The following is a 24560-nucleotide window of genomic DNA, read 5'->3' on the forward strand; positions in this document are numbered from 1 at the left end:
ACATTTAAAAGGGTATTTTCAATATTTCTCCTAGAAATTTTATATATTTTGTTGCTGTTATATTTGGTGATATGTAGTCTATAATATTGCTGGAAATAAAGTCCAAGTAATAAGTTAGGCTCATGCAACAAACATCCAAAGCTGAGACAGTCGCTTAATGTCATATGAGACCTAGGCTCTCTCAATCTTTCTGCTTTGCCAGTTTTAGCATTTGATTAGGCATTGTCATATCACAGGCACATGATAGTGACTGAACACGCATCCTTTAGGTCTGCTTAGAAACAGGAAGAAAATAAAAGTGGTAAAGTACTTAAGGAGCATACTCAACTAGAAGTCCTAGTGGACTTTGTAAAAACAAAAACAAAATAAACAAACAAAAACTCTCCCAGAAACCCCACTCAGTGACTTTTATAATAAGTATTATGGGCCAGAAGTTGGTCACATGCCTATGCCTAGTCCAACTATTGGCCAATGAGAATGAGATTTACCATGATTAGTATGGACCAATTATGAGTCATTCCCTTGGATGGGGTGAAGGTCTCCCTCCCTTGAGCTCAAAGGATCTCCGCTGGTACCTTAACAAAATGAGGTTTTTCCTTGTGGGGGCGGGCAGCACAATGCCTGCCACAGAGGGCACCGGTCCTTTCACTGAACATTTACTGAGTACCCACTATGTGCCAAAGGTGCTGTGGAGGCACAGAAAGATTTGACACGATCTCTGCTAGACAAGCTGATGTAGGTCAAAGTTTAGAAAGACTTCCGGACTCGGTATCCGCTCCGCAATTCCCAGTAGGGGCCTCAAGACTCCCCGATGCTGGTTGACCCGCTCCAGGTTATACTGCGCAGGCGCTGGCTCTCTCTGCTCACTCTCCTGACGCCCCGCCCCGAACGTGAGTCCCGCAGGCGCACATCTCTTTCTCTCTGACGCACCCCCGGAAGCACTGGGAGTTCGGGGGCGGGACCGGGAAACGTTTCCGGGGGCGGGAGGCGCAGGCTGAGGCGGTCGCGGCGGCGGCGGCGGCGGCTTGAACGGGCCTGGCGCCGGCAGCGGAAAGTATCCTACCGGCTGGCTATGTGAGCGCCGAGCCATTGGCAGGTATGGCGGAGTCGCGTCAACGGGTAGCAAGGGAGAAGGAAGGGAAGCCGGAGAGGTTTAACGGTTTCTCTGCAGGTCCCGGCGCTAGCGCTGCTGGCCCTGCCAGGCCCATTGCCGACCGGGATGCTTAAGCCGCGCGCGGGCCGTTGGCGTCCTGGCTCCCCGGGTCCGACTGCTGCGGTCTCCAGTGAGCCCAGAGTGCGGACAGCGACAGCAAGGCCCCCGAGGCAGCGTCTGGCCCAAGGTCACCCCGCGGCGGCAGACCTCGGCGGGCCAGAGCGCTTAGAGATCCCCCCCCTACCCCCTCCGTCCGTCCGTCTGCCGGCCTTTCGGGGGCGCTGGGTGGGCGCGGCTTGGCGGCCTCGGGTACTAGTCAAGGCCGGGATTAAGGCTGCGCCTGGACTTTGCTGATGTCTGTCTGTGTTTACCTCTATGTTTCAGCTTTCTTGCTGTCTGTGTCACCTGTTGTCACTTACCCTTTTTGCCTCTCAACTCAGCCCATGTAAACTTTGTTTCTCTCGAACCCATCTCTGAGTATCTAGATCCTGTCTTTATTTCTGTTTCCACCTTGCTTCTGTGTTTCTTGACACTGTGTTTCTTTCTTAGTCCTTACTCCGCCTGCCTGTCAGTCCAGCTCTTTGACCATCTGTGTTGCTCCATCTGTCTCTTATTTCTGCCTCTCCTACCTGGCTTTCTCTGGGCGGGGCAGGCTTGCCCGGACCTCTGAGCCATGGACGGTGATTCATGACCCTGTGAAGCTTCCTGCCCTGGTGACATTCTCAGCGACTAGACTGCAGTCTGGCCTCAACTCTGACACGTGTCACCCAGCCTAAGTGTCAGGGTGCTAGAGCTCCCGGAGGAAAAAAAAGAGGCCCTCTCAGGGCCAGAGTAGCTTGATGAATCTTTTCCTCTCCTTACCCATGGTTTTCCAGGCCTGCACAGCTGCCTGTTACCTTTCGCTCCATCCCATGGTCTCCAGGGTTCTAAGGAGCGTGCTCTTTAAGTTAACAGCTGCTTAACCAGTCCTGTCTACAGGCTAAGGAAGGGTCTGTCTGAGATCCTCTGTGCCCTGGGGCTGATGGAACAGTAGCAGGATTTCTGGGAGAGCTGTATGCTTAGAGATTGTCAGGATGTACAGTTAAATTATGAGAAACCTGGTAATTTGAGATTCATTCTTTGCTTTACAAACGTACTCACTAGAGAAATAAGCCAGACACAAAAGGACAAATATTGTCCACTTACATGAATTTGTCTAAAACAGACAAATTCATAGAGACAGAAAGTAGAATATAGTTTACCAGGGGTTGAGGCGTAGGAGGGAATGAAGAGTTATTGTTTAATGAATACAGAGTTTTAGTTTGGGATGATGAAATGGATAGTGGTGATGGTTGCACAGCATGAGTGTACTTAATGCCACTAATTGTGTACTTTAAAATGGTAAATTTTATGTTAAATATATTTTACTACAATACCAAAAAAAAATTGCTAAATGTAGATTCCTGGAACTAATGAGCTCTTTGAAAATGTGATTTTAAAAATTCATTCTGTAGCTTTTAGAACATTTAGTTGAACCTACATTTCTTGATTCCTGCTCTCTTCTCAGCCAAGTTCCTTAGAAAAGGAATTTGGTTAAAAGAATTAAAAATTTCTTCTTGTAGCAGTTTCCCACCCTGGCTCTCCCTCCATATTCATTGAATTCAGTGCAGGAATCTGCATTGTAAGTAGGAAATTTGAGGAAGATTTTACCTTTCATGTGAAAAAAACTCTTAGGGTTGGAAAAATAGCCCTTTTATTATAATAACAAAAAGTTATGTGTTATTTTCTTGTATGTTTTCTGATGAGGAGGCCCTTGTTTTATGTTCTCTTATCTAAGCCATCGGTTTGCCTGTAAGGTAGTTTATCAAGCTTTCAGGTATAGCAGCTGAATTACTACCGTATTGAATCCTGGATACCATCAATTATTTTATGTACTACCAAAGGAAGAGATTAAGCATATGTAATTAAGCTATTACATATGCTTTCTTACATTTTTAGACTTACCTAGGCATTTAAAATGATATTCTAGTACATATGTAAAAAGAAGAAAAGTGAAATAAATTTGTTAAAGTATTCATTAACTGTCTTAACATTGCTACTCTTTTGAGTACTTTTCAATTCAGAGTTGCGTCCATGCATTTCCAGTGTCATCCTTTGTGCCATCAAAAACATCGATGAGGCTCTCAGGAATGCCCTGTCATTGTCTTGGGCAGAGACACTTACAACTTCCACCTGGCCATCACATCCTGATTTCAGAAATTTTAAAATGAAAAAAATGTTCCTCTTATAATCAGTTGTATATGCTGTATATTGTTTTCATGAACTTTTCTTTTTTGCTTTATTTATGTTTGTAATTAGAATAGAAAGAGGTTTTTGTCTTATTTGTAACATATTGAGAAAAAAACTTATTTTGTTGGTATGTAAATAATTTTCATGAAAAAGTGCTGTTTCTTCTGCTTTCTTGACTGAGCTTCTTATCCTGAATTCTAATGAATATGAGGATGCAGTTTAAAACATTGCCTTGGCTTTAGTGTAATGTAATGGCAGGATGACTGATCGGTGGGGAGTTAGTGGTAGAACAATACCCTCTCTTGAATCTCAAAGAATTGACCACAATGGACCATTTGCCCTGAAGTCTTAAGTAAAAAAATCCTCTGTAGAAATGAATCAAACTTCATAAAGTAGGTAGCTCGTTTTTTTTTTTCAAATCCTAAAATAGGTTTTAGTAAGTTCTTTGACTAAAGTATTCCAATTAGAAAATATAGGGGTGCTGATTGATAATGGTCTGGAGTCAGAAAACATTTTTCCAAAAGATATGTTAATTCTGCAAAATTACATAGGTATTGACCAACGTTAGTTTCCTATTTTTGACAAATGTACCATGGTAATGTAAGATGTTAACATTAAAAGAAAACTGAGTGACAGGCATACTCCTGGCAAATCATGCTTTTTTTTTTTTTTTTGCAGTTTTTCTGTAAATCTGAAATTATTCCAAAATTAAAATTTTATTTTAAAAATACAAAGGCAGAAGCTAAGAAGGTGCAGAAAAAAAGTTAATATAACCAAAAATATTGATCTTGATTAGTTTTCTTTCTTCTGCTCACCCACAGGTATAGTATTTATTAACATGGCGCTGGCACACAGTGAATGGCACCAGCATCTCTTACGTTTTCCACGTGATTTTTCTTTTCAGAAGTCAGTGTGATTTTAATTTGAAGCAAAACTAAGAAATGAGTTCCTCTTCCTCATTCATTCATACTGCTTTTTGATGACCATAGCATAAGGAACTTTATCCCAGGAATACAACTTTGCATTAGGTAAGCTGTAAGCTTGCTAAAACTACAGTTTTTTAAAAATTATTTACCAGAATGGTTTCTTTTTCAGTAAAAATAATAATGTAGTTGTAGTTCATTGCCCTAGACCAGTAGGTTCTTCTACTTCTCTTCTGAGAAGAAGATATTGTGGGGCCAAATGACATCCTCCGAAGTCCAACAGCCCCATTCCTGGGCTCACAGATGTCTGCCTACGATCCCTCAACAGAAAAGGTACATTCTTTACTGGGCGTATTTCCCCTAACAAACTAATAGCCCGAGGTAATGCCTCATCTCACAATAGCTCCAGCTGGCTTGTGTCAGCCCACCTTATCAGAATCATAAACCCCACTGCCCTTCACGGACCCTAAACTTCTTACCTCACCTACAACCAATAAGAGACTTGAGCACAACCAGTCAGGCACCTTGTGATCCTGCCTTATAAAACACCCCAAAAACTGGCTCTCAAGTGCTCACACAGGCACCTCTCGTCTGTGTGGCCCGTTGTTGTCCATGGCATTGTACCCCTAATAAGCTCCTTTTCTATTCTCGTACTTTATCTCTGGTAAGTTCTTTTACCAACACCTGCATGTTACTGGCTCATGGACCGGCCGCCCCCGTTGTGTCCCACAACAGATACTGCACATTTTAAGCCAATCATTGCCATACATTGTATTGTTAGAGAAACTTATCCAAAGTGACTTTTTTTTTCAATTTAGAAGTGTAATTCCAAATCTAGCATTTTTCTGTTTGAATTCTAACATACCACTTCTGAGCTATGTGACCTTGGGCAGATCTTTCAACCTTCTTGAGCTTCAGTTTACTCATGAGTATGATGTATAGGGGTATTGCCAGACCAAGTTTGCATAGTCTGCTTTGTGAACTGTAAAGCATTTGACTGAAGTATTTTGGTAGGCATAGGTTGTTGGTATTTTTGTACATTTGTACCAGTCCACAGATTTACTGAAGTAATATTTATGGTGTTTAAATGTGCTCTTTACAGTAAGCATGCAAATTACTATATACTCTAATTAAGATATCTCTGGAGGGCTTCAAGAAAAGTGGCTAGTGGGTCAACTTCCCTGTTATACTGCTGTCATCTTTGTTTTTAGGATATGTAATTGATATTTAAATAGCATGTAAAACTTGACATACAGTTCCTCAGCTGAATAATAAATATAGGCTACTATTAGACTCATCAAAGTTGGAAGGGATTTTGGAGGTCATCTAGTTCATTGATTCTTCAATATTTTCCCTTCATGCTCTGCTTTAAAAAAAAAAAAGCCAGATAACCTCAATGAACCATAGAGGGAATGAGCTGGGATTGGTGTGTTTGTTTAAAACTATCGCTGTTGGATTTTATTTTTTAATTATGTGCAAGGTGATGTATAAAATTGCTAATTCTTCATTAAGTCTGAGGTGAATCATTTGCTCTGGAATTTATGAATACATTGTATATTAAAGATTATATTAGTTGTTTATTTGTGAAAATAGTATTCATCTTTACTTTCCATACTGTCTCATCTCTCAGACTGTAATGACCCTGAGCAATTGTTTCAAATTTAAATTCCAGCTTCACCACACTGGTTGTATGACCTTAGGCAAGTAGTTTAGCCTCTTTGTCTATTTCCTATTCTATGCGCTAGGAATAAAAATACCTATCAGAAGGTTGTTATGAGGATTAAATGAGAGAGAATACATAAAGTGCTTTGTACAGAATGTTACAATACACTACAGCATTTAATAAGTAGTAGATGCTGCTACCACTCCTACTAATTAGGACATTTTCCTAGCTACCAGTTGGAATTAGTAACTAGTTTACTTTGCATTACTCTATTTTTTAAAACAGCTTTATTGAGACATAATTCATATGCAGTTAACAGTTCTTAGTATATTCAGTGGGTTGTATACCAATCACTACAGTCTTAATTTTAGAATTCTTGTCTCCCCTTTTAAAAAAAAAAAAACCAATCAGCAGTCGTTCCCCATTTCCTCACCCTGTAGTTCCTTGTGGCTGCTGATTTACTTTTTGTCTATGGAATTCCCTGTTCTGGGCATTTCATATAAATCAAATCATACAAGATGTAACCTTTTGTGTCTAATTTCATTATAAGTGAAATGTTTTCAAGGTTCAGTCATATTGTCACATCTATCAATATTTCATTCTTTTTTATTGCCAAAAGAATGGCATAATTACATGCAGTATGTAATAAAACAGAGTAATACTCCATCATATAGATAATACCACATTCTGTTTATCCAGTCATCAGTTGAGGACATTTGGGTTGGTTCCACTTTTTGGCCATTATGAATAATGCTATTGTGGACATTAATGTATAAGTTTTATGTGGACATTGTACGTTTTTTCATTTCTCTTGGGTATAAACCTAAGAGTAGAATTATTGAGTTACATGATAACTCTGTTTAACTTTTTGAGGAGCTACCAAACTGTTCTCCAAAGTGGCTGCAGCATTTTACATTTCCCCCAAACAATGTATAAGAGTTCTCTAATCCTTCCATATCCTCTCCAATGCTTGTTAGTGTCTGTATGGTTTATCATAGCCATCCGAGTGGGTGAGCAGTGATACCTCATTGTAGTTTTGATTTGCATTTCTCTAATATAAAATGATACTGAACATTTTTTGTGTGCTCTTCTGTGTATGTTCTTTGGGTAAGTGTCTTTTCAGATCCTTTGCCCATTTTTTAATTGGGTGGTCTTATTGTTGAATTTTAAGAGTTCTTTATTTTTCTGGATACAAGTCACTTACCAGTTAAATGATTTGAATATATTTTTCTCCCATGTTATAGGTTATCTTTTTACTTTCTTGATAGTATTGTTTGTACCTTGCACTACTCTTGCATCTTCCTGCCTACCGATTCAGTCGGTTCCATCCATTCTCTCTGTTTTGCATACTCTTAGCTCTTTTGCTGAAGGATGGGCTGACAGTATGCGATCTCTATTACTGACATGTAAGGAACATCAGACAAAATAGCAGAATGATATGAAAAAGCTTTGCTTTCATTGCCTTGAACCTAGACCATATTCAGTGAAACCTTATAATTATCCTTTACTTCTGACTTGCTCCTGCTTTAAGTCCATCAACAGATTATTGTTTCTGAACATATTTCACAACACGTCACTCAGAAGTTTCCAGTGCTGCGTCCACATTTAAAGTTCAAACGTAGCCTTTAGCAGGAAAGTACCAGTCATTCTTTTCAGATTTATCTCCCACCACTCCCTGTCACTGTAGAAGGGAGCACAGGTGATGATGTGCATGTCGCCAGTGGTGGTCTTGTATGGAAGGAAGGCTTTCTGGTGCTAATTTTACCGTAGTCTAGAATCTTGCTCTCAGTGTGATGGTGACAATAATTTCTTCAGTGTATTACACTCATAATGTGTTCAACTCACAAGAGATTAAAGTAGAATGCCGTGTGGTTTATAATTTTTCTATGTTAATAAGTAAGATAGTTGTACACTTTCCTTTGTTGTCCAGTTTTGATGCCATGGTTTTACATAAAAATAATTAGTAGGTTTTCTCCTATCTTTATTTCCTTTCCCCCTTCTTTCTCCTCTGAAACAGTTTATATAGTGTAGAAATCCGTTGTAAAGAATTTTCTCATAAAATGCTCTGGGCCTGGTGTGTTTTTGCAGTCATTTGAATGTGTTTTGCAATTCTTCCATGCATGTTGATCTGTTCAGAGTTCTATATTTTTCTATCAATTTTTTATCACTGAGACTTTGAAATTTATTAGTGTAGAATTGTCTTCTGTTTCAAAGTATCTGTAATGGATTATATTCCATTTTTTCCTAATTTTGTGAATTTGACATTGCAGTTTTAATTCTCCATTGTTTTAACAATTAAGAATTTTGTTTAGTTATAGAGTGTTAGGGCTTTTTAAAATGTATGTTTTTAATATTTCTAGGTTTATTACATTGTGTAATCAGTTGTAATCAAATGAGCTCTGTGTATGCGTTTCTGCTTTGGGGGATTTATTGATGCTCTCTGTGGCCACTTATATGATCATTTTTACAAATGTCCTATGGAAACTGAAAAAGATGTATTATTTGTAGCATACAGAGGTTGTATGTTTCAGTTAAATTAGCATTATTAATGGTACCAATCTAAATCTCTAAATCCAAATTATCCTTTGCCCACTTGATTTATTAAAGATTAGAAGAAGGACATTTATATTTCTTACTATAATTGTGTTTCTGTCACTATTGTTTTGTTTTTTTTGAAAACTATGCTTTATTTACACATAAAAGTTCACAAAGTAACCCTCATGTGAATTATGGAATTCCTCAATTATATGTATATATATATATATTATATAAACTTTCATCCCACTTGATACTGTTTACATTGAATTTTACTTTGATATTAATACTGTTGCCTGAAATTTTTTTGTTTTTGTGTACCTGTTTTTTTTTTTCTTTTGAGCTTTTTGGTGATGGATTCTGTTTGCTTTTCTACGTCTGAAAAAGTATTTTACCTTCATTTTAAAAGTTGTTTTAATGGGGTATAGAGTTCTAGGTTGAAAGTTTTTTTTTTATTTCAGCGCTTTAAAGATGTCTCTGTCTCCCGGCTGGACTATTTCTGACAAGAAGTTTGCAGCCTTTCTTATCTTTGTTCTACACATAGTGGATCTTTTTTCTCTGGCTACTTTTAAGGTTTTCTCTTTATCGCTGATTTTAAGTGATTTGATTATGGTATGCCTTGATACAGTTTTCTTTATACTTCTTGTGCTTGGGGTTTATTGAGCTTCTTTGAATCTCTAAGTTTGTAGTTTTTATCAAATTTGGAAAAATTTTGGCTGTTACTTCTTCAAATAAATTTTGACCCTTTTCCCCTCTCCCTCCTTCAGGAACTCCAGTTATGTGCCTTGAAGTTGTCCCACAACTTACTGATACTCTTCCCCCCCCCCCCCCGATTTTAGGTTGTTTATATTGTTGTGTTTTCAAGTTCTAATCCTTTCTTCTGCAGTGTTAATTCTGTTCTTCCCATCCAGTATTCGTTTGTCTTATAGTCTATAGAAGTTTGATTTGGGTTTTGTTGTTTTTTTTTTCTCAGTAGCTTTCCTGTCTACCTTATATACCTAATTTTCCTCTATTTTCTTGAACATATGGAATGTAGAAATTTCTCCCAGTTGTGTAAATCTGTCATTTTGGGGTCTGTTTCTATTGATCATTTTTTTTCTCTCTCTCATTATTATGGGTTATATTTTCCTGCTGCTTTGCATGCCCAATGACTTTTTTATTGGATGACAGGCATGAATTTTACCTTGTTGGGCTCTGGATATTTTTGTATCATTTAAAATCCTCAGGCTTTGTTCTGGAACACAGTTAAGTTACTTGGAAATAGTTTAATCCTTTTGAAGCTTGTTTTTAAGCTTTGTTTAATGGGACCAGAACTGCATATTGTGCTAATTTGTCCCCACTACTGAGGCAAGACTCTTCTGAGTACTCAAGGTTTTACACTCAGGGAAGTTTTCTTCTATTAAATATTTTGTTTGATTATTCCTTCTACTCCATCGTTTTGTTCTTTCTTTCAAGGATACTAGTTAGTCATATGTTGGATCCCTAGTCTCTGTTCTCCTGTTCTGTTATCTTCTCTCTGGCTATTTGCATATTTTTGTCATCCGCCTGCATTCAGTTAGAGGTTCCTTGAAGTGCCTTCCACATCATTGATTCCATTTTCTCCAGTTGCAGTTCTGCTACTTACTGCCTAATTAAAATTCTGCTCTATTTTTAGTTTCCTTATATCTTGTCTTTAATTCAGTCAGCTCTTTTTTTTTTTTTAGGTTTTTTTTTTTTTGTATCATTCTCCTGTTTTGTCTGATGTTCCTTATATGTCATTAATAGAGACTCTGTTTTTATGTTTGTGGAAAACATCAGTTTAAAAACGCTGTCTCAACTCTACTCTTAGTTTATCCCTTGCTATTTTCTTTTTGATTATTGTAGACTCTATTTACATTTATTTACAGAATAAAACTGTGTCAGGAAACATTCTGTTTGGGTCTGAAGTTTTCCCCCTTTGTGGGTGGATTGCGTTGGGATCCTTCATTGCATACCTGAATGCTGTTATAATCAACTCATAGCACTTTTGCTGAAGGATGGGCCGACGGTGTTGACACCAGGGTTAGAGTACAATGGCAGGGGCTGGGGGCAAGTTCAGACTCACCACCTGGAGAGCTTGACCTCCGTGCACTTTCTTTTGTGTGGGTAAAATTGTGATACTCAGGGCCTACTTTGTCCCTTTGGCCCAGCTGGCAAAGGATGGGCTGTCTTCGCCTCCTTCCTCGGGCTACAAATGAGCCCCATCCTCTCATGTAAAGTCTTTAAAATTTTTCTGCTGAGGGCAGTATACAACTTTTGGTATCCTAACACAGCCAACTCTGAATGTCACCACCTGCAGGCCCTACCCCATGGTCTGCCCTGGCTTCTTAGCTGCAAGCCTTCCAAATGAACAGGTATTAGTGGTCCTCTGTTAGGATTACCGTTGCTGTGCCAGGATAGACAGCCTTGTGTAGCAGGTGCAGTTGCCGGGGCAGTGTCTTACTTTAGCCTGGCCCCAGCTCTGCTGTAGCCCTAATTAAAGTTTGTTGCCTGTAGATGACTCTAATCCCTAGTTTTCAGAACTCAGGCCTATTTTTTTGTATTTCTTAGATTTTTTTGGTTAGGGTGTGGTAGATGGGAAGAATTATATGCTGCCCTCAAGTCTTCCTCTTCCTCCGGTGACAGCAAAATTTATAGCGACAGGATATAAACCTGTAGAGTATACCAACCAAGTCCCCTCCTGATTCCTCCTGGATTTTTAATTCTCTTTCAGTGCTTTTATCAGGCTTTGTATTGAATAATGGGGTTGTATGCAGGTTTTTTTATCTCCACTACCAGATTATAAACTCTGGACAATGACATTCCTTCATTTTAGAAAGCCCCACAGTACTTTGCATATAGTATTTTATGTTGTGGTGGGGTTTTTTTTAATGATTTTTTTAAATATATTTACTTCTAAGAAATTCTTTTAAACAATTGAAATAACAACTGTACTGTCAATATAGGTCAAAACTGCCTGTGAGTTTGTAAATATTGCTTATATAGCAGGAAAACTAGTAGGAGAGGTTTAGGCTTTGCATGTTGCAAGGCAAGGGAATATGTTGAAATGCCACACTCACCAAAATTTAAGGGCAGAGATCAGATACTTATTAAATTACAGAGACTATTACCACCTTGACACAGTTAAAAATTAAGTTATATGACTTTTTTTCCATTTAAAAAATTGTGTAGTAAAAAAAATACTCAGTTTGCCACTTTCATTTTTTGGGGGGTGTGCAATATAGTGGCATTAATTATGTTCCCAGTGTTGTGCAGTTAGCCCCACTTTCTATTTCTAAAATGTTTTCAGCACCCCAAACAGATACTCACTATTCATTAAGCAGTAACTCACCATTCCTCACCCACCAGAGCCCCTGGTAACCTCTAATCTACTTCCTCTCAATTTGCCTATTCTAGATATTTCACGTAAGTGGAATTTTGCAACACTTGTACTTTGTGTCTGGCTTAAGTTAATGTTTAGCGTGATGTTTTAGCATAATGTTTTCAGTGTTCATCCATGTTGTACATGTATCAGAATTTCTTTCCTTTTGCTTTGTGTTCTTTGTATGTTTCTTAAGTATAATTGATTTATAATGTTGAAGTCCTCTTTTTCCTTATGGATCTTCTGTCTGATTTTTCTGTTCATTATTGAAAGTGAGGTATTGAAGTCTCCACCTGTTACTGTAGATCTGTATATTTCTCTCTTCAATTCTGTTCATTTTTGCTTCATATATATTTCTTTTGCTAGGTGCATATATGTTTAATTGTCATATATTCTTGATAGAATGAACCTTTTTTTTAAATTTTATTTTATTGAGTTATAGTCAGTTTACAATGTTTTGTCTATTTCCAGTGTAGAGCACAATCTTACAGTTATACATAAACATACATATATTCATTGTCGCATACTTTTCACCGTGAGCTACCACAAGATCTAGTATACATTTCCCTATGCTATACAGTATAATCTTGTTTATCTATTTTATATATACTTGTCAGTATCTACAGATTTCCAACTCCCAGTCTGTCCCTTCCCGCCCCCCTCCCCCCTGGCAACCACAAGTTTGTATTCTGTGTCTATGAGTCTGCTTCTGTTTTGTATTTATGTTCATTTGTCTTTTTCTTTTCTTTTTTCTTTTTTAAGATTCCACATGAGTGCTCTCATATGGTATTTTTCTTTCTCTTTCTGGCTTACTTCACTTAGAATGACATTCTCCAGGGACATCCATGTTGCTGCAAATGGTGTTATGTTGTCTTTTTTATGGCTGAATAGTATTCCATTGTATAAATATACAACATCTTCTTTATCTAGTCATCTGTTGATGGATATTTAGGCTGTTTCCATGTCTTGGCTCTTGTAAATAGTGCTGCTATGAACATTGGGATGCAGGTGTCTTTTTGAAGTAGGGTTCCTTCTGGATATATGCCCAAGAGTGGGATTACTGGGTCATACGGCAAGTCTATTCCTAGTCTTTTGAGGAATCTCCATACTGTTTTCCACAGTGGCTGCACCAAACTACATTCCCACCAGCAGTGTAGGAGGGTTCCCTTTTCTCCATAGCTTCTCCAGCATTTGTCATTTGTGGACTTTTGAATGATGGCCATTCTGACTAGTGTGAGGGGATACCTCATTGTAGTTTTGAATTGCATTTCTCTGATAACTAGTGATATTGAGCATTTTTCCATGTGCCTATTGGCCAGTTGTATGTCTTCAATGGAGAATTGCTTGTTTAGGTCTTCTGCCCATTTTTGGATTGGGTTGTTTGTTTTTTCTTATTAAGTCATATGAGCTGCTTATATATTCTGGAAATCAAGCCTTTGTCGGTTTCATCTTTTGCAAAAATTTTCTCCCATTCTGTAGGTTGTTGTTTTGTTTTGTTTGTGGTTTCCTTTGCTGTGCAAAAGCTTGTAAGTTTAATTAGGTCCCATTTGTTTATTCTTGCTTTTATTTCTATTGCTTGGGTAGACTGCCGTAGGAGAATATTTTTGAGATGTAGAATGAACCTTTTTTCAATGTGGGATATCTGTCTTTGTTCTTGTAACCTTTTTGACTAAACATCTGTTTTATCTGATAATAATATAGTCACGTCAGCTCTCTTTCAGTTATTTGCATGAAATATCTCTTTCCATCATTTTATTTTCAGTATCTTTTTGCCTTTGTATCTAAGTGAGTCTCTTGTAGACAAGTATAAACCATGTTTTTTTAATCCATTCTGACAATCTTTTGTCTTTTAATTGGAGAGCTTAATCCATTTACATTTAAAGTAACTACTGATAAGGAAGGATTTATTTCTACTATTTAGCTATTTGTTTTCTGTGTATCTTGTATGTTTTTTGTTCCTCGGTTCCTCCCTTACTGCCTTTTAAAAAATATTTAATTGAGGTATGGCTTAGAAAAAAAAATACACACACACACACACACACACACACAGTGCCTTAGACCATTGAATCTTTAGGTCCTAAGACACACCCCAGTCATTAAAGTTAGTATTTAGAGTTTAAAAAATAAAAATAATGTGTATATATATATATATATACCATTTTGACTCTCTTCTTTCCTTTTCATGTATCTTTATTTTCCTAGTAGTTACCGTGAGGGACAAGTTAGTTTTAATAGTGTACTAATACTATGCTCCTATACATCTCCATCCTGCCCTCTTCATATTGTTACTGTCACAGGTTGCATATTAATACATTGTATGCCGAATAACATGGATTTATAATTATTGTTATATTCATTTGCCTTTTAGATCATTCAGAAAAAAAAAAGAGGAGTTGTAAACTGAAAGTTTGGTAATATTGATAAATATCTTACATTTATCTATATTGTTACTTTTACCAGCAGTCTTTATTCTTTCATATGGCTTTAAATTCCTGTCTAGTTCTTTTCTCTCAACCTGAAAGACCCCTTTATCATTTCTTACAGAGGAGACCTACTGGAAACAAACACCCTTAGCTTTTGTTTATCTGGAAATGTTTTAATTTCTCCTTCATACTGGAAAGGTTTGCTGGATATAGAATTCTTGGTTGACAGATTTTTCTTTTAGCACTTTAAATATGTCATACACTCCTTTCTGAGCTCCATGGTTTCTGATGAGAAATTAGCTGTTAATCTTATTAAGGGTCCCTTTTATGTGATGAGTGGCTTCTTTCTTGCTGTTTTTCAGATTCCCCGTTGTCTTCGACTTTCCACTATTTGACTTACAATGTGTCTCATGTGTATCTCTTTATCTACCTGGAGTTGTTAAGCTTCTTGGATGGTATATGTCTTTTGCCAAATTCAGGAAGTTTTCAGCCATTATATCATTTAATATCTTTTCTAGTCTTTTTTTTCTCTCCTTCTGAGACTCTGATTTGCATGTTGGTGTATTTGGTAGTTTTCCACAGGTACCGCAGATTGTTTTTATTTTTCTTCATCCTTCTTAATACTCCTCAGACTGGATATTTCAATTGCTTTATCTTTGAATTTGATGATTTTTTCCCCCTTCTGCCTGCCTAAACCTGCCACTGAACTCCTCTTGTAAATTTTTTATTTCAAGTTGCATTTGTTTCCTTGATCTACCGTAACATAATACTATGGGCTAGGTGGCTTAAGCAACAAAAATTTATTTTTTCACAATTTTAGAGGCTAGAAGTCAGATCAAACTGTTGGCAGATATAATTTCTCCTGAGACCTCTCTCTTTGGCTTGCAGGTGCCACCTTTTCACTGTCTTCACAGTGCACGTGTGCCTGTTGTCTCTCAGTCTAAATTTCATTTCTTATGAGAACGCCAGTCAGCTTGGATTCAGGCCCACCCTAACAGCCTCATTTTAACTTCATTACCACTTTAACAGCCCTATGTCCAAATACAGTCACATTCTGGGATATTGGGGATTAGAGCTTTAACACAGGAATTTTTGGAGGGATACAGGTCAGTCCACAATGGAGTTATTATACCTTTCAGCTCCAGAATTTCTATTTGGTTACTTTTTATAATTTCTGTCTCTTTATTGACATTGTTCTCCTGATTTCCTTTAGTTCTTTGTCCATAGTTTTCTTTAACAATTTGAGCATATCCAAGGCAGTTGACTTTAACAACTTAGACTAGCACTTATCAGTGTCTGAAATTCCTCAAGGATAGTTTCTAATTCTTTTTTTTCATGTAAATGTACCTTATTTTTCCGTTTCTTTGTACACTTTGTAATTTTGGATTGAGAACTGGATATTGAGTATTCTAATGTGGTAGCTAGGAGAGATTTTTTTCATACAGCTTTTCATAAATTTTTTGTGTGTGTATGTATTAGTCCTCCCTTTTCTCAAATAGCTAAAAATAAAATTCTACAGTGATGAGAGCAGAGAATCCAGATGTGGTTCTCAGAATTTATATACCTCTAGTTTATACATTTATGTAGTTAACTTTTCCTTTTAAAATTACAAATACCTAAAATTGTTCATTTCCTGGTCTATTTTTTGTTTTTTATTATTATTGTTGTTGTTGTTATTTTATGTTTTAAGAGCTGTAAACCATAAATTAATTCTTCATTTTAAGAATACTGTCTTACCTCTTAAAAATTTTAATGACTAATCTGGTATTTTAATGTCTTCTTAGAAGAGGCAGTGATGTGATAGGAAAAATACATTAGGCTTTGGAATCATAGAGACCTAGATTTCAAATCCCAATGTAATAAAAACTAGCTTTTATTTTAGCCTTGGGAAAGTTACTTGAAATAGTGAACTTGAGAGTGTTAATCCTCTACATTTGCAGAGTTGTTACAAAGATAAGGTGAAAAAAACGTGTATAGTTCCTGATATATAGTAATTACTCAGGAAACATTAGTTTCTTCTCTTGGCATGTCTCCCTATCTTTCATAGATAACTTTCAACCTTTGTTGGATTATCTAGTAAAATCTGTTTTGGGGGAGTTTTTGTCTGTTTTGTTGGATTATCTGGTAAAAAATGATAAAATCTCATACTTAGAAAACCTGGTATTTAGCAGTGTTAGGTACAGTATTAGACCCAGGTGACAAATTACACCAATAAATCTGTTAGGTTTTCTGGTTTGTTTTAATTTACTGTGGGTTTATGGGACCTGAACAGCAGCTCTAGCAGAGTTCACCTCGTTGATTGCTCTTGTTAGGAATTATCTCTAATGCTTGACTTACCCCACAAAATAGATTTACAGTAACAACACAAGCAATCCCTTATTCTTTGTTATAACTTTATTTTCAGATTGAGTTCATTCAGTAGCAGGGACAATATTTACTGTCCTCTTTGGTCTATTACTTTTTAAACAATTTGGAGATTAACAGATAGAAGAATACCTTGCCTTGCTGTTTCATTCTGCTTCACGTTGTCAGAAGCTCTTAAAGGGCTAACATTCCAACAGCAACTACGGAAACCCATGTTGTTTGGAATCTTGACAAGTTCACCCCTGTGGTGGTGAAGGACTAAAGGCACAACCATTCTGGCCCCCTGCCCCTCCCTGGATTCTAGCCCAGTGCTCTCCTCTCAGTTCCTTGCAGTTACTGAGTTCATGTCTGCCAGAGAGTCTTTACATGTGCTTTTCCTTCTACCCACAATTCCTTCCTCACCCCAATTTGGCAAATAATGGTTGAACCTGAGGCCTCTTAAAAAGTCTGTAATTTGGATAGGTATCGTGTTTGTTTTGACTAGAAATGTTTACTTTGTTTTACTTAGGGGATTTATAAAGCTTACAGATATTTCTGGATTCTGTTTTCTCACTTACAGACACAGGCAACATTAAGAGTTAATACCGTAAAGAATGGTGAGTGGTTCCTGCTTTTGGCCTCACACCTGCAATCCTTGCTCTGGGGAATGAATGAGTGCTGTGCCTCCAGGCAAGGGGACTGTATGGAACTGTGGGACTTGGCTTAATTTTCTTGGTGATCATTGAGTTTCTCTTTGGGCTGGAATTAGTACTAATTTTGCTTTCTCTTGTAGCACTGAACAAGATTTGTGATGAAATGGAGCCTGGAACAAACTCTTTTCGAGTAGAATTTCCTGATTTTTCCAGCACCATTCTACAGAAACTGAACCAGCAGCGCCAGCAAGGACAACTATGTGATGTCTCCATTGTTGTCCAAGGCCACATTTTCCGGGCACACAAAGCTGTTCTTGCTGCCAGTTCACCCTACTTTTGTGACCAGGTACTCCTGAAAAACAGCAGGAGGATTGTTTTGCCTGATGTGATGAACCCCAGGGTGTTTGAGAACATTCTCCTATCAAGTTATACGGGACGTCTAGTCATGCCTGCTCCAGAAATTGTTAGTTACTTAACAGCAGCAAGCTTCCTTCAGATGTGGCATGTGGTAGACAAATGCACTGAGGTTTTAGAGGGAAACCCTACAGTCCTCTGTCAGAAGCTGAATCATGGCAGTGACCACCAGTCTCCAAGCAGCAGTAGTTACAACGGCCTAGTGGAGAGCTTTGAGCTGGGCTCTGGGGGCCATACTGATTTCCCCAAAGCCCAGGAACTGAGGGATGGAGAGAATGAAGAGGAGAGCACCAAAGATGAGCTGTCATCTCAGCTCACCGAGCACGAATACCTTCCTAGCAACTCGTCCACAGAGCATGACCGGCTGAGCACTGAGATGGCGAGCCAGGACGGGGAGGAGGGGGCCAGCGACAGTGCCGAGTTCCACTACACCCGGCCTATGTACAGCAAGCCCAGCATAATGGCTCACAAACGCTGGATCCATGTGAAGCCTGAACGCTTCGAACAAGCATGCGAGGGCATGGATGTGCACGCACCCTACGATGAGCACCAGGTCACTGAGTCCATCAACACCATGCAGACAGAGCACTCGGTCCAGCCCTCGGGAGTAGAGGAAGACTTTCACATTGGGGAAAAAAAGGTGGAAGCAGAGTTTGACGAACAGGCTGATGAAAGCAATTATGATGAGCAGGTGGATTTCTATGGCTCTTCCATGGAAGAGTTTTCCGGAGAGAGGTCAGATGGAAATCTAATTGGGCACAGACAGGAGGCTGCCCTAGCAGCAGGCTATAGTGAGAACATTGAAATGGTGACAGGGATTAAAGAAGAAGCTTCCCACTTAGGATTCTCAGCCACTGACAAGCTGTATCCTTGTCAGTGCGGAAAGAGTTTCACTCACAAGAGTCAGAGAGATCGACACATGAGCATGCACCTCGGTCTTCGGCCTTACGGCTGTGGTGTCTGTGGTAAGAAATTCAAAATGAAGCATCATCTCGTGGGCCACATGAAGATTCACACAGGCATAAAGCCGTATGAGTGTAATATCTGTGCAAAGAGATTTATGTGGAGGGACAGTTTCCACAGGCATGTGACTTCTTGTACCAAGTCCTACGAAGCTGCAAAGGCTGAGCAGAATACGACTGAGGCTAACTAAAAATAGGGTCTGGCCCTTGAGTGGCAGGCACAAAAATAAACTATGGTAATTATGCAAATCTGGGCACAGATGATGCGTGCTACTTGCTATTATGAGAGAAGCTTAAAAAAAAAAGGAAGATATTTCTGAAAGACCAGCTCTAAGTAGGCCAATTAAAAAATCTAATTCTTCAAATCTGTATGTTCCAGGCCAGGCCTGCAGTGGGTAATGGGGAATAAGTTAGTCCACCTCCCACCTGGCCAGGTAATCCTTCTGGCCTGTTGTGATCGAGGCAGGTGGACTTGGTGATGGAAACACCTGCACTTGGAGCTGTGTTCCATTTCAGGTGGCAGCAGTTTTTGATCACTCATCATTACAAGGTCATATTGGAATTTTATTTTGCTCTTACTCTAGATACTTAGGTAACGTGGATTTGTTTTGGTAGCTGCTTCACTGAATGAAATGCTACTTAATGTAATAGCTATAAATAATGTGATTCCTAGGATACGAAATTGTTAACGGAGCTCTCTTGTCTGGTTTCATTCTTTCTAAAGGGTATTTTAACTAAAACTGTGGAGATACTAAAAGGGTGACATTCTAAGTATGAAACAAATAACTTATGGTACAAGCTTCAATTTCTATAAGATGCCACTGTCACAATGTGTTTCAGACTCTTGGTAAGTCAGAGTTTAATTATATTTTAGTACTAACATTTAGTTTGAACAATTGTATCTAATTGTAATTCTCTAGGGTGCCAGAGATAGGTATTTCTAATTGGTTTGCTGTCCCAAATCCCATTTGTTTAATTGTAGCATCCACACAGTGGGATCTGCTCTGTGGCTAGAAGACTCCTAGCCTGCTTTGACTCTGACCACGGTGGTACTATTGGCTGCTCCAGGCAATTTACCCTGTCTTAGAGTATGGTGCCTCCTGAAGAGGTCAGTGAGTGACCACCATTATTGGGAAGGAGCCAGAAGTCACAGCTGAGAGTTACCTGTGAACTTCAGGAGTTAATAGAGTGCTACAGTGACACTCCAGTTGTCAAGAGTGAGCGCTGCTGAGTAGCAGAATTTTGAGTGTCAGTTTATACTTGAGGAGGGTGGGTGGAAACTGCCCAAGAAAAGCGGAGTCTTGAAAATACACTGGTTGGGGAGATACTCATAGTGGGGTACACTGAGCTAATACTTCCAGCTTGAGTGCTGGAATGTATTTTAAAAGGGGGAAAGAACGAGTCCTAACTAATTTTAGAAAGTAGTCCACAGATTCATGCTCCCGTATTATAGATGAAGCTGCATAAATTTGCAAGCCCACATAGCTATACCTACCAAAAAAAAACAAGAAAAGCAGCTATTCTGAGACCTTTTCTGAGGATCAGTAAAGGTTTTTTTTAGGTTAAAAAAGAAGCATATATTCAGGATGTTTTAAGCTGTGTAATATACCTGAAGTTATCACAAGGTAGTACAGGGTGCTACTATTATGTCAACTTTTCCGTAAACTTGCTGATCTATTATTTCTTAGTGGAAACTTTTTCTTTAAAATAAAAATAACTTTTCTTGAATTTGGGGTGAAATTTTGTTTTAAAAGTTTGGCTTTGCTCTAATGTGATAGACGTTGCTGGCAATGGCCTCTGAGTCTCAAGCTCCTACCATCAAGGCATTTACTTGTTAAAAGTTGTTTGGAAAGGGGAAAGTAAGGCTTACCAGTTAACTCTTGTAATCAAGATTACAGAGCAGGGATCTATTCATTAACACTGTATCATTCTCGATATATAAAAAGCACTTTGTATTTAAAACTTTATTATAAATATATATACAGATAGATTTTTTTAACCTAGAAATTAGATATTACCTCTTGGTTGTTTGCCACGTTAATATCCTCTTCTCTTAGTATTGGAACCATCAGTTAACAGTCCTTTCTCTGTACCCGACAGAGCATATAGAGGTGACTGTACCATCAAGTTCAGTTGCTTCTTTTTTTCTCATGTTAGAAGCCAGTGGGATTTAGGTATAATCCTAGCCATGATGTGTGAGAAGCTGTTTTATTACTCCTACTAATTTGGGTACTAAGGCAGTGAAGCCATTTGTTCTGCCAAAAACTGATCATTTGGTATCAGCAAACCATTTTCTGCCTATTTGGAAGGTTTGATGTGCTGGTTTCCATTAACGATTATATTCAGATGAGCACTGGGACATTTGAGAAGTCTGAGAGGTAAAAGAAAAATATCCTGGAAAAATTATAGTGAGATCAGCACACCCGTCATGAGTAATGGGGAAGAAGAGCTCTTGTTCAGCCAGGACTCGTGGGCAGCCCTTAGGTGGTGGTTTGGGAAGCAGTTAGTTGTGTTGGGACTTATTTAATGTGTTGTGAAGAGAGGTGTATCTTTTATTGAAATCCTTTCATATACATCAGCTACCAAATGTAGAATATAAATGTAAGTTCCTCACATCTGCTGTTTCAAGTTTTTTTATGATAGTGGGGTTTTCATAAAAATTAGGGTTGCTGATCAGGTCAGCCAGACCGTGTGAGGTGGTTGGGCATCTGAAATGCTGGCGGTGTTCAGAGAGGCAGGGGAAGGGGATTGCCTTAGTTTGTATAGTAAAAGTGAGGTTTTATAAACTTCGCTTTTTAAGATTAGGAGATCATACCTTTTTTTTCCTGCCCAGCCTGGGTTGGATAGTCTCTCTCCTTACTCAGTACAGCTTTAGAAAATCTTTATCCTTCCCAATGAGTTTGGATAGTAGAAGGTAACATTTTCCAAACAATCTTTCAGGGATTGTGTCAGTGACCTACAGCCAAGGTATTTGTCCCCGAGTTTGAGTCTTAACTGTGGTTTTTCCTCAGTCCCAGTGGGAAAGGGCTTCAAGGCACCACCAGTGGTATTTAATATTTAGTGCTTATGCCATGCCTTTAATTTGAGATGTGCACATTACAATAATCCACTTGGTGAAGTAGGTATCACCGTCTAACCGAGGAAGAACTGCCATAGCCTTTCCTCAGCTGTTGAGGGTTATCCTCAGGCGCTCCTGGGCCGCAGCCTGTTGATTCTGATTTCTGGACCTCACTTTCTTCCAATCCTTTCTTTTGGCCACCACTTTCAAAGAGTCTGTCCAGGAGGGTCTCCTCCATTCTTTTGGGCATTTGCTGAACTAAACTGACCCTGAGCTGACTTCTGTCTATTTGGGAAAGCTGCTTAGTCTCAGTGGCGTCTTCCTGCAGAAGCACACGCCTCCCTAAGCTGCTGCGGAAATGAAGTTGGGGCAGAGCAGAAGCAGCAATCGCCTGGGAAAGGGATTTGCTGTAGCCTCTTGGGGAAGGGTGGAGAGGACGCCATCACTCCAAATCCAGGTGTTTGCTTTTCTAAGGTCTCTGATAATTTAGGAATGCTGAAAACCAAGCAACATACCCCCTCCCCCAGCCCCTTCTGTGCCACACTAATTTTGTGATTTAGGTTGCTTTCATGGGTGACTAACTCTGTTCAGTGAAACCAGGGTGTTTGTTTGAGTTTTTTCTTTGCTACTTATACGTTTAAAGGTACATGTTTCTTATTTCAAATCTCTACTGATAATGCCCTATGGGAAGATGCTGGAACACATTTTGCAAATGTGAGTTTTTTTTTTTAAGTTTTGCTTGAAGCCTGTGTCATAATGTCAGTTGCTGCTGCCTTCTTTCCTTTTATGAGGTTCCCAATGTTTCTTCCAGAAAATTTATTTATGCAAGTCAGGTGACTCTTAGACCACAAAACCATTTGATGATAAACAGATTATCATTAGGTGCATATCTTATTGATATTTTGTGAAATGTTATGCCTGTGTTGCAAAAGTTGAATAGTTTCGTCCTTATATATTGCTGTCTTCAGTGTACAGCATGGTTTTACTTAATTGAATGTTACTGTTTAATATTTTCTTCTTATAGAAGAGACCATGCCCTTTTGTATGACATGTTTTAATAAATGTTATCTGTCAACTTTGTAAAAGTTTTGTTTTTCACTCTAGATATATGACCACATGTCTTTGTTTTCATTCTGGCTTTTGCCACCTGAGAATAAAAGTTACATTGTGGCCTTTTTGATAACTAAATGCCAAACAGCCTGATCAAATGGGTACTGAGTGATCGTGTGCTGTGCCAGGCACTTATGATGACAATCATATCATTATTTAGGTGTGTTGGATATACTCTGTTTGCTCCTCCAGATCCCCTCCCCGCCCTGTGCTTCACTCTGGAGGCTTTCCTCTATGGTCAGGGTCTACCAGAGACACGTGGGACAAGAGAGAAGTCAGGACATTCACTCCTCTGGCTCCTTCCTGCCAGATGTGAGTTGAGCAGCTGGGCTCCTCTGCCAAGGGCCACAGTTCCTGTCAGGCAACTTGAGGGTTTGGTAACTACACCTTCCTCTTATCCTTTCAAGCTGAGGATTGGTCCTGACTCCCTGTTTTGCTGAGCCTCCAGGGCTTAAGTGTCCTCATAGGAGTTCCTTAACCCTGTCCAGACCCTGTGTAAGTAGTCCTTTCATGAAACTCTCCTCTCCTCAGTCACCCCAGCTGAGCACGCCATCTGTTCTGTGCCAGAACCGCAGCTGATGCCTTAGGTGTACTCGCTGCACGTATGAGCCTGCTGGGACTCAGAGAAGGTAGGCATGTTACCAAAGGTGGAACTATGACTACTGGGTGGGGCTGAAATTCAGAAGCAGGACTTGTGGCTACGACACATGGAGGTGGTTTTTCCCACTGCTCTGTAATGCCTCATGCGCTTCAGTTGGGTCTCTGACTCACCTCATTTTCCCCTGTCCTCCCCTCCTCTCCCCTCCCTCCCAAGAAAACCCTCAAGAAGCAGCACCAGTGCTCTTTAAAAGTGCTGCAGGCACTGAGGGCCCCACATATTTCCTAACAACAGCTCATTACCAGAGACACTGCTTGTTTTAGACCAAACTTAAGCATCTTCCCACACAAACCTTCTGTTACCACTGTTTGTTGTGAGGTTATTTTCCCCTCCCCATTGCTGATTTTGAAGCCAACTACAGATTGCCTCAGCTAGCTTAGCCATTCTCTGTATGAAAAGAAGTCCAGAAGAACCATTTCTAGCCTTTTGTTTGTTTGTTTGTTTTGAGTTAGGGCCTGTCCATCCTGAACAGGGCAAAACAGCTCAGGCGCTGTGGCATGGTAACCCTCTGACCCTGGCTTTTACCCTTCCTGGGTGCCCTGCCGAGGCCCCTGGTTACCAGCAGTCCAGCCTGCCTAAGAGGCAGATTTTCTCACATGGCTCCCACAGGGGCGGACACCTCAGTGGTGTGAAGATGAGAAGCCCTATGTTCCTCATCAGGGGAAAGGAAAAGAGGAGGAAAAGATGAAGTGGTTTGTTTGTATTTGGGAACAGAAGTGGGTGGGATGTGAGGGGTGTTATCCAGATGGAGCCTATAACACCTGTGCAGTTTATTTAGATTCCCTCCTAGTCAACTCAGGGACCACTTCCCACAAAACCACTGGAGCATTTCTTGAGACAGTCTCCATGCCTGGGCACCTTGGAGGGTACAGAGCTCTAGAGTTTGCCCACGGTCGATGGACCAGTTAGCAGGTCAGCAACAGGAAATGAGGTAAGCTTATTGAACTTGGATGCAACAGTCCTTTACTGTTTAGTAAATGATTTTAAATATGTTCTCTCCCAGTGCAGAACATGAAAG

General features: G+C 39.3%; 1 protein-coding gene across 2 annotated transcripts; it reads left to right on the forward strand.

Moving 5' to 3' along the window:
• The first annotated feature begins 937 nt into the window (after positions 1–937).
• On the forward strand, positions 938–22849 carry ZBTB43 (zinc finger and BTB domain containing 43). Of its 2 annotated transcripts, none has more exons than XM_074362240.1 (2): positions 938–1096; positions 17481–22849. In XM_074362240.1, the coding sequence occupies exon 2, from the start codon at positions 17504–17506 to the stop codon at positions 18905–18907; it is 1404 nt and encodes a 467-aa protein (XP_074218341.1). In that variant the 5' UTR covers positions 938–1096; positions 17481–17503; the 3' UTR covers positions 18908–22849. The 2 variants fall into 2 exon arrangements, with proteins under 2 accessions (XP_074218341.1, XP_010954436.1); XM_010956134.3 differs by lacking the exon at positions 938–1096 and adding an exon at positions 1146–4449.
• The last annotated feature ends 1711 nt before the right edge of the window (positions 22850–24560 follow it).

Source organism: Camelus bactrianus, chromosome 4 (genome assembly GCF_048773025.1).
Source record: "Camelus bactrianus isolate YW-2024 breed Bactrian camel chromosome 4, ASM4877302v1, whole genome shotgun sequence".
Taxonomy (NCBI): Eukaryota; Metazoa; Chordata; class Mammalia; order Artiodactyla; family Camelidae; genus Camelus; species Camelus bactrianus.

Bases quoted from the DNA above. Each gene is read 5' to 3' on its own strand.
- ZBTB43 (XM_074362240.1), top strand. From the start codon at position 17,504: ATGGAGCCTGGAACAAACTCTTTTCGAGTAGAATTTCCTGATTTTTCC.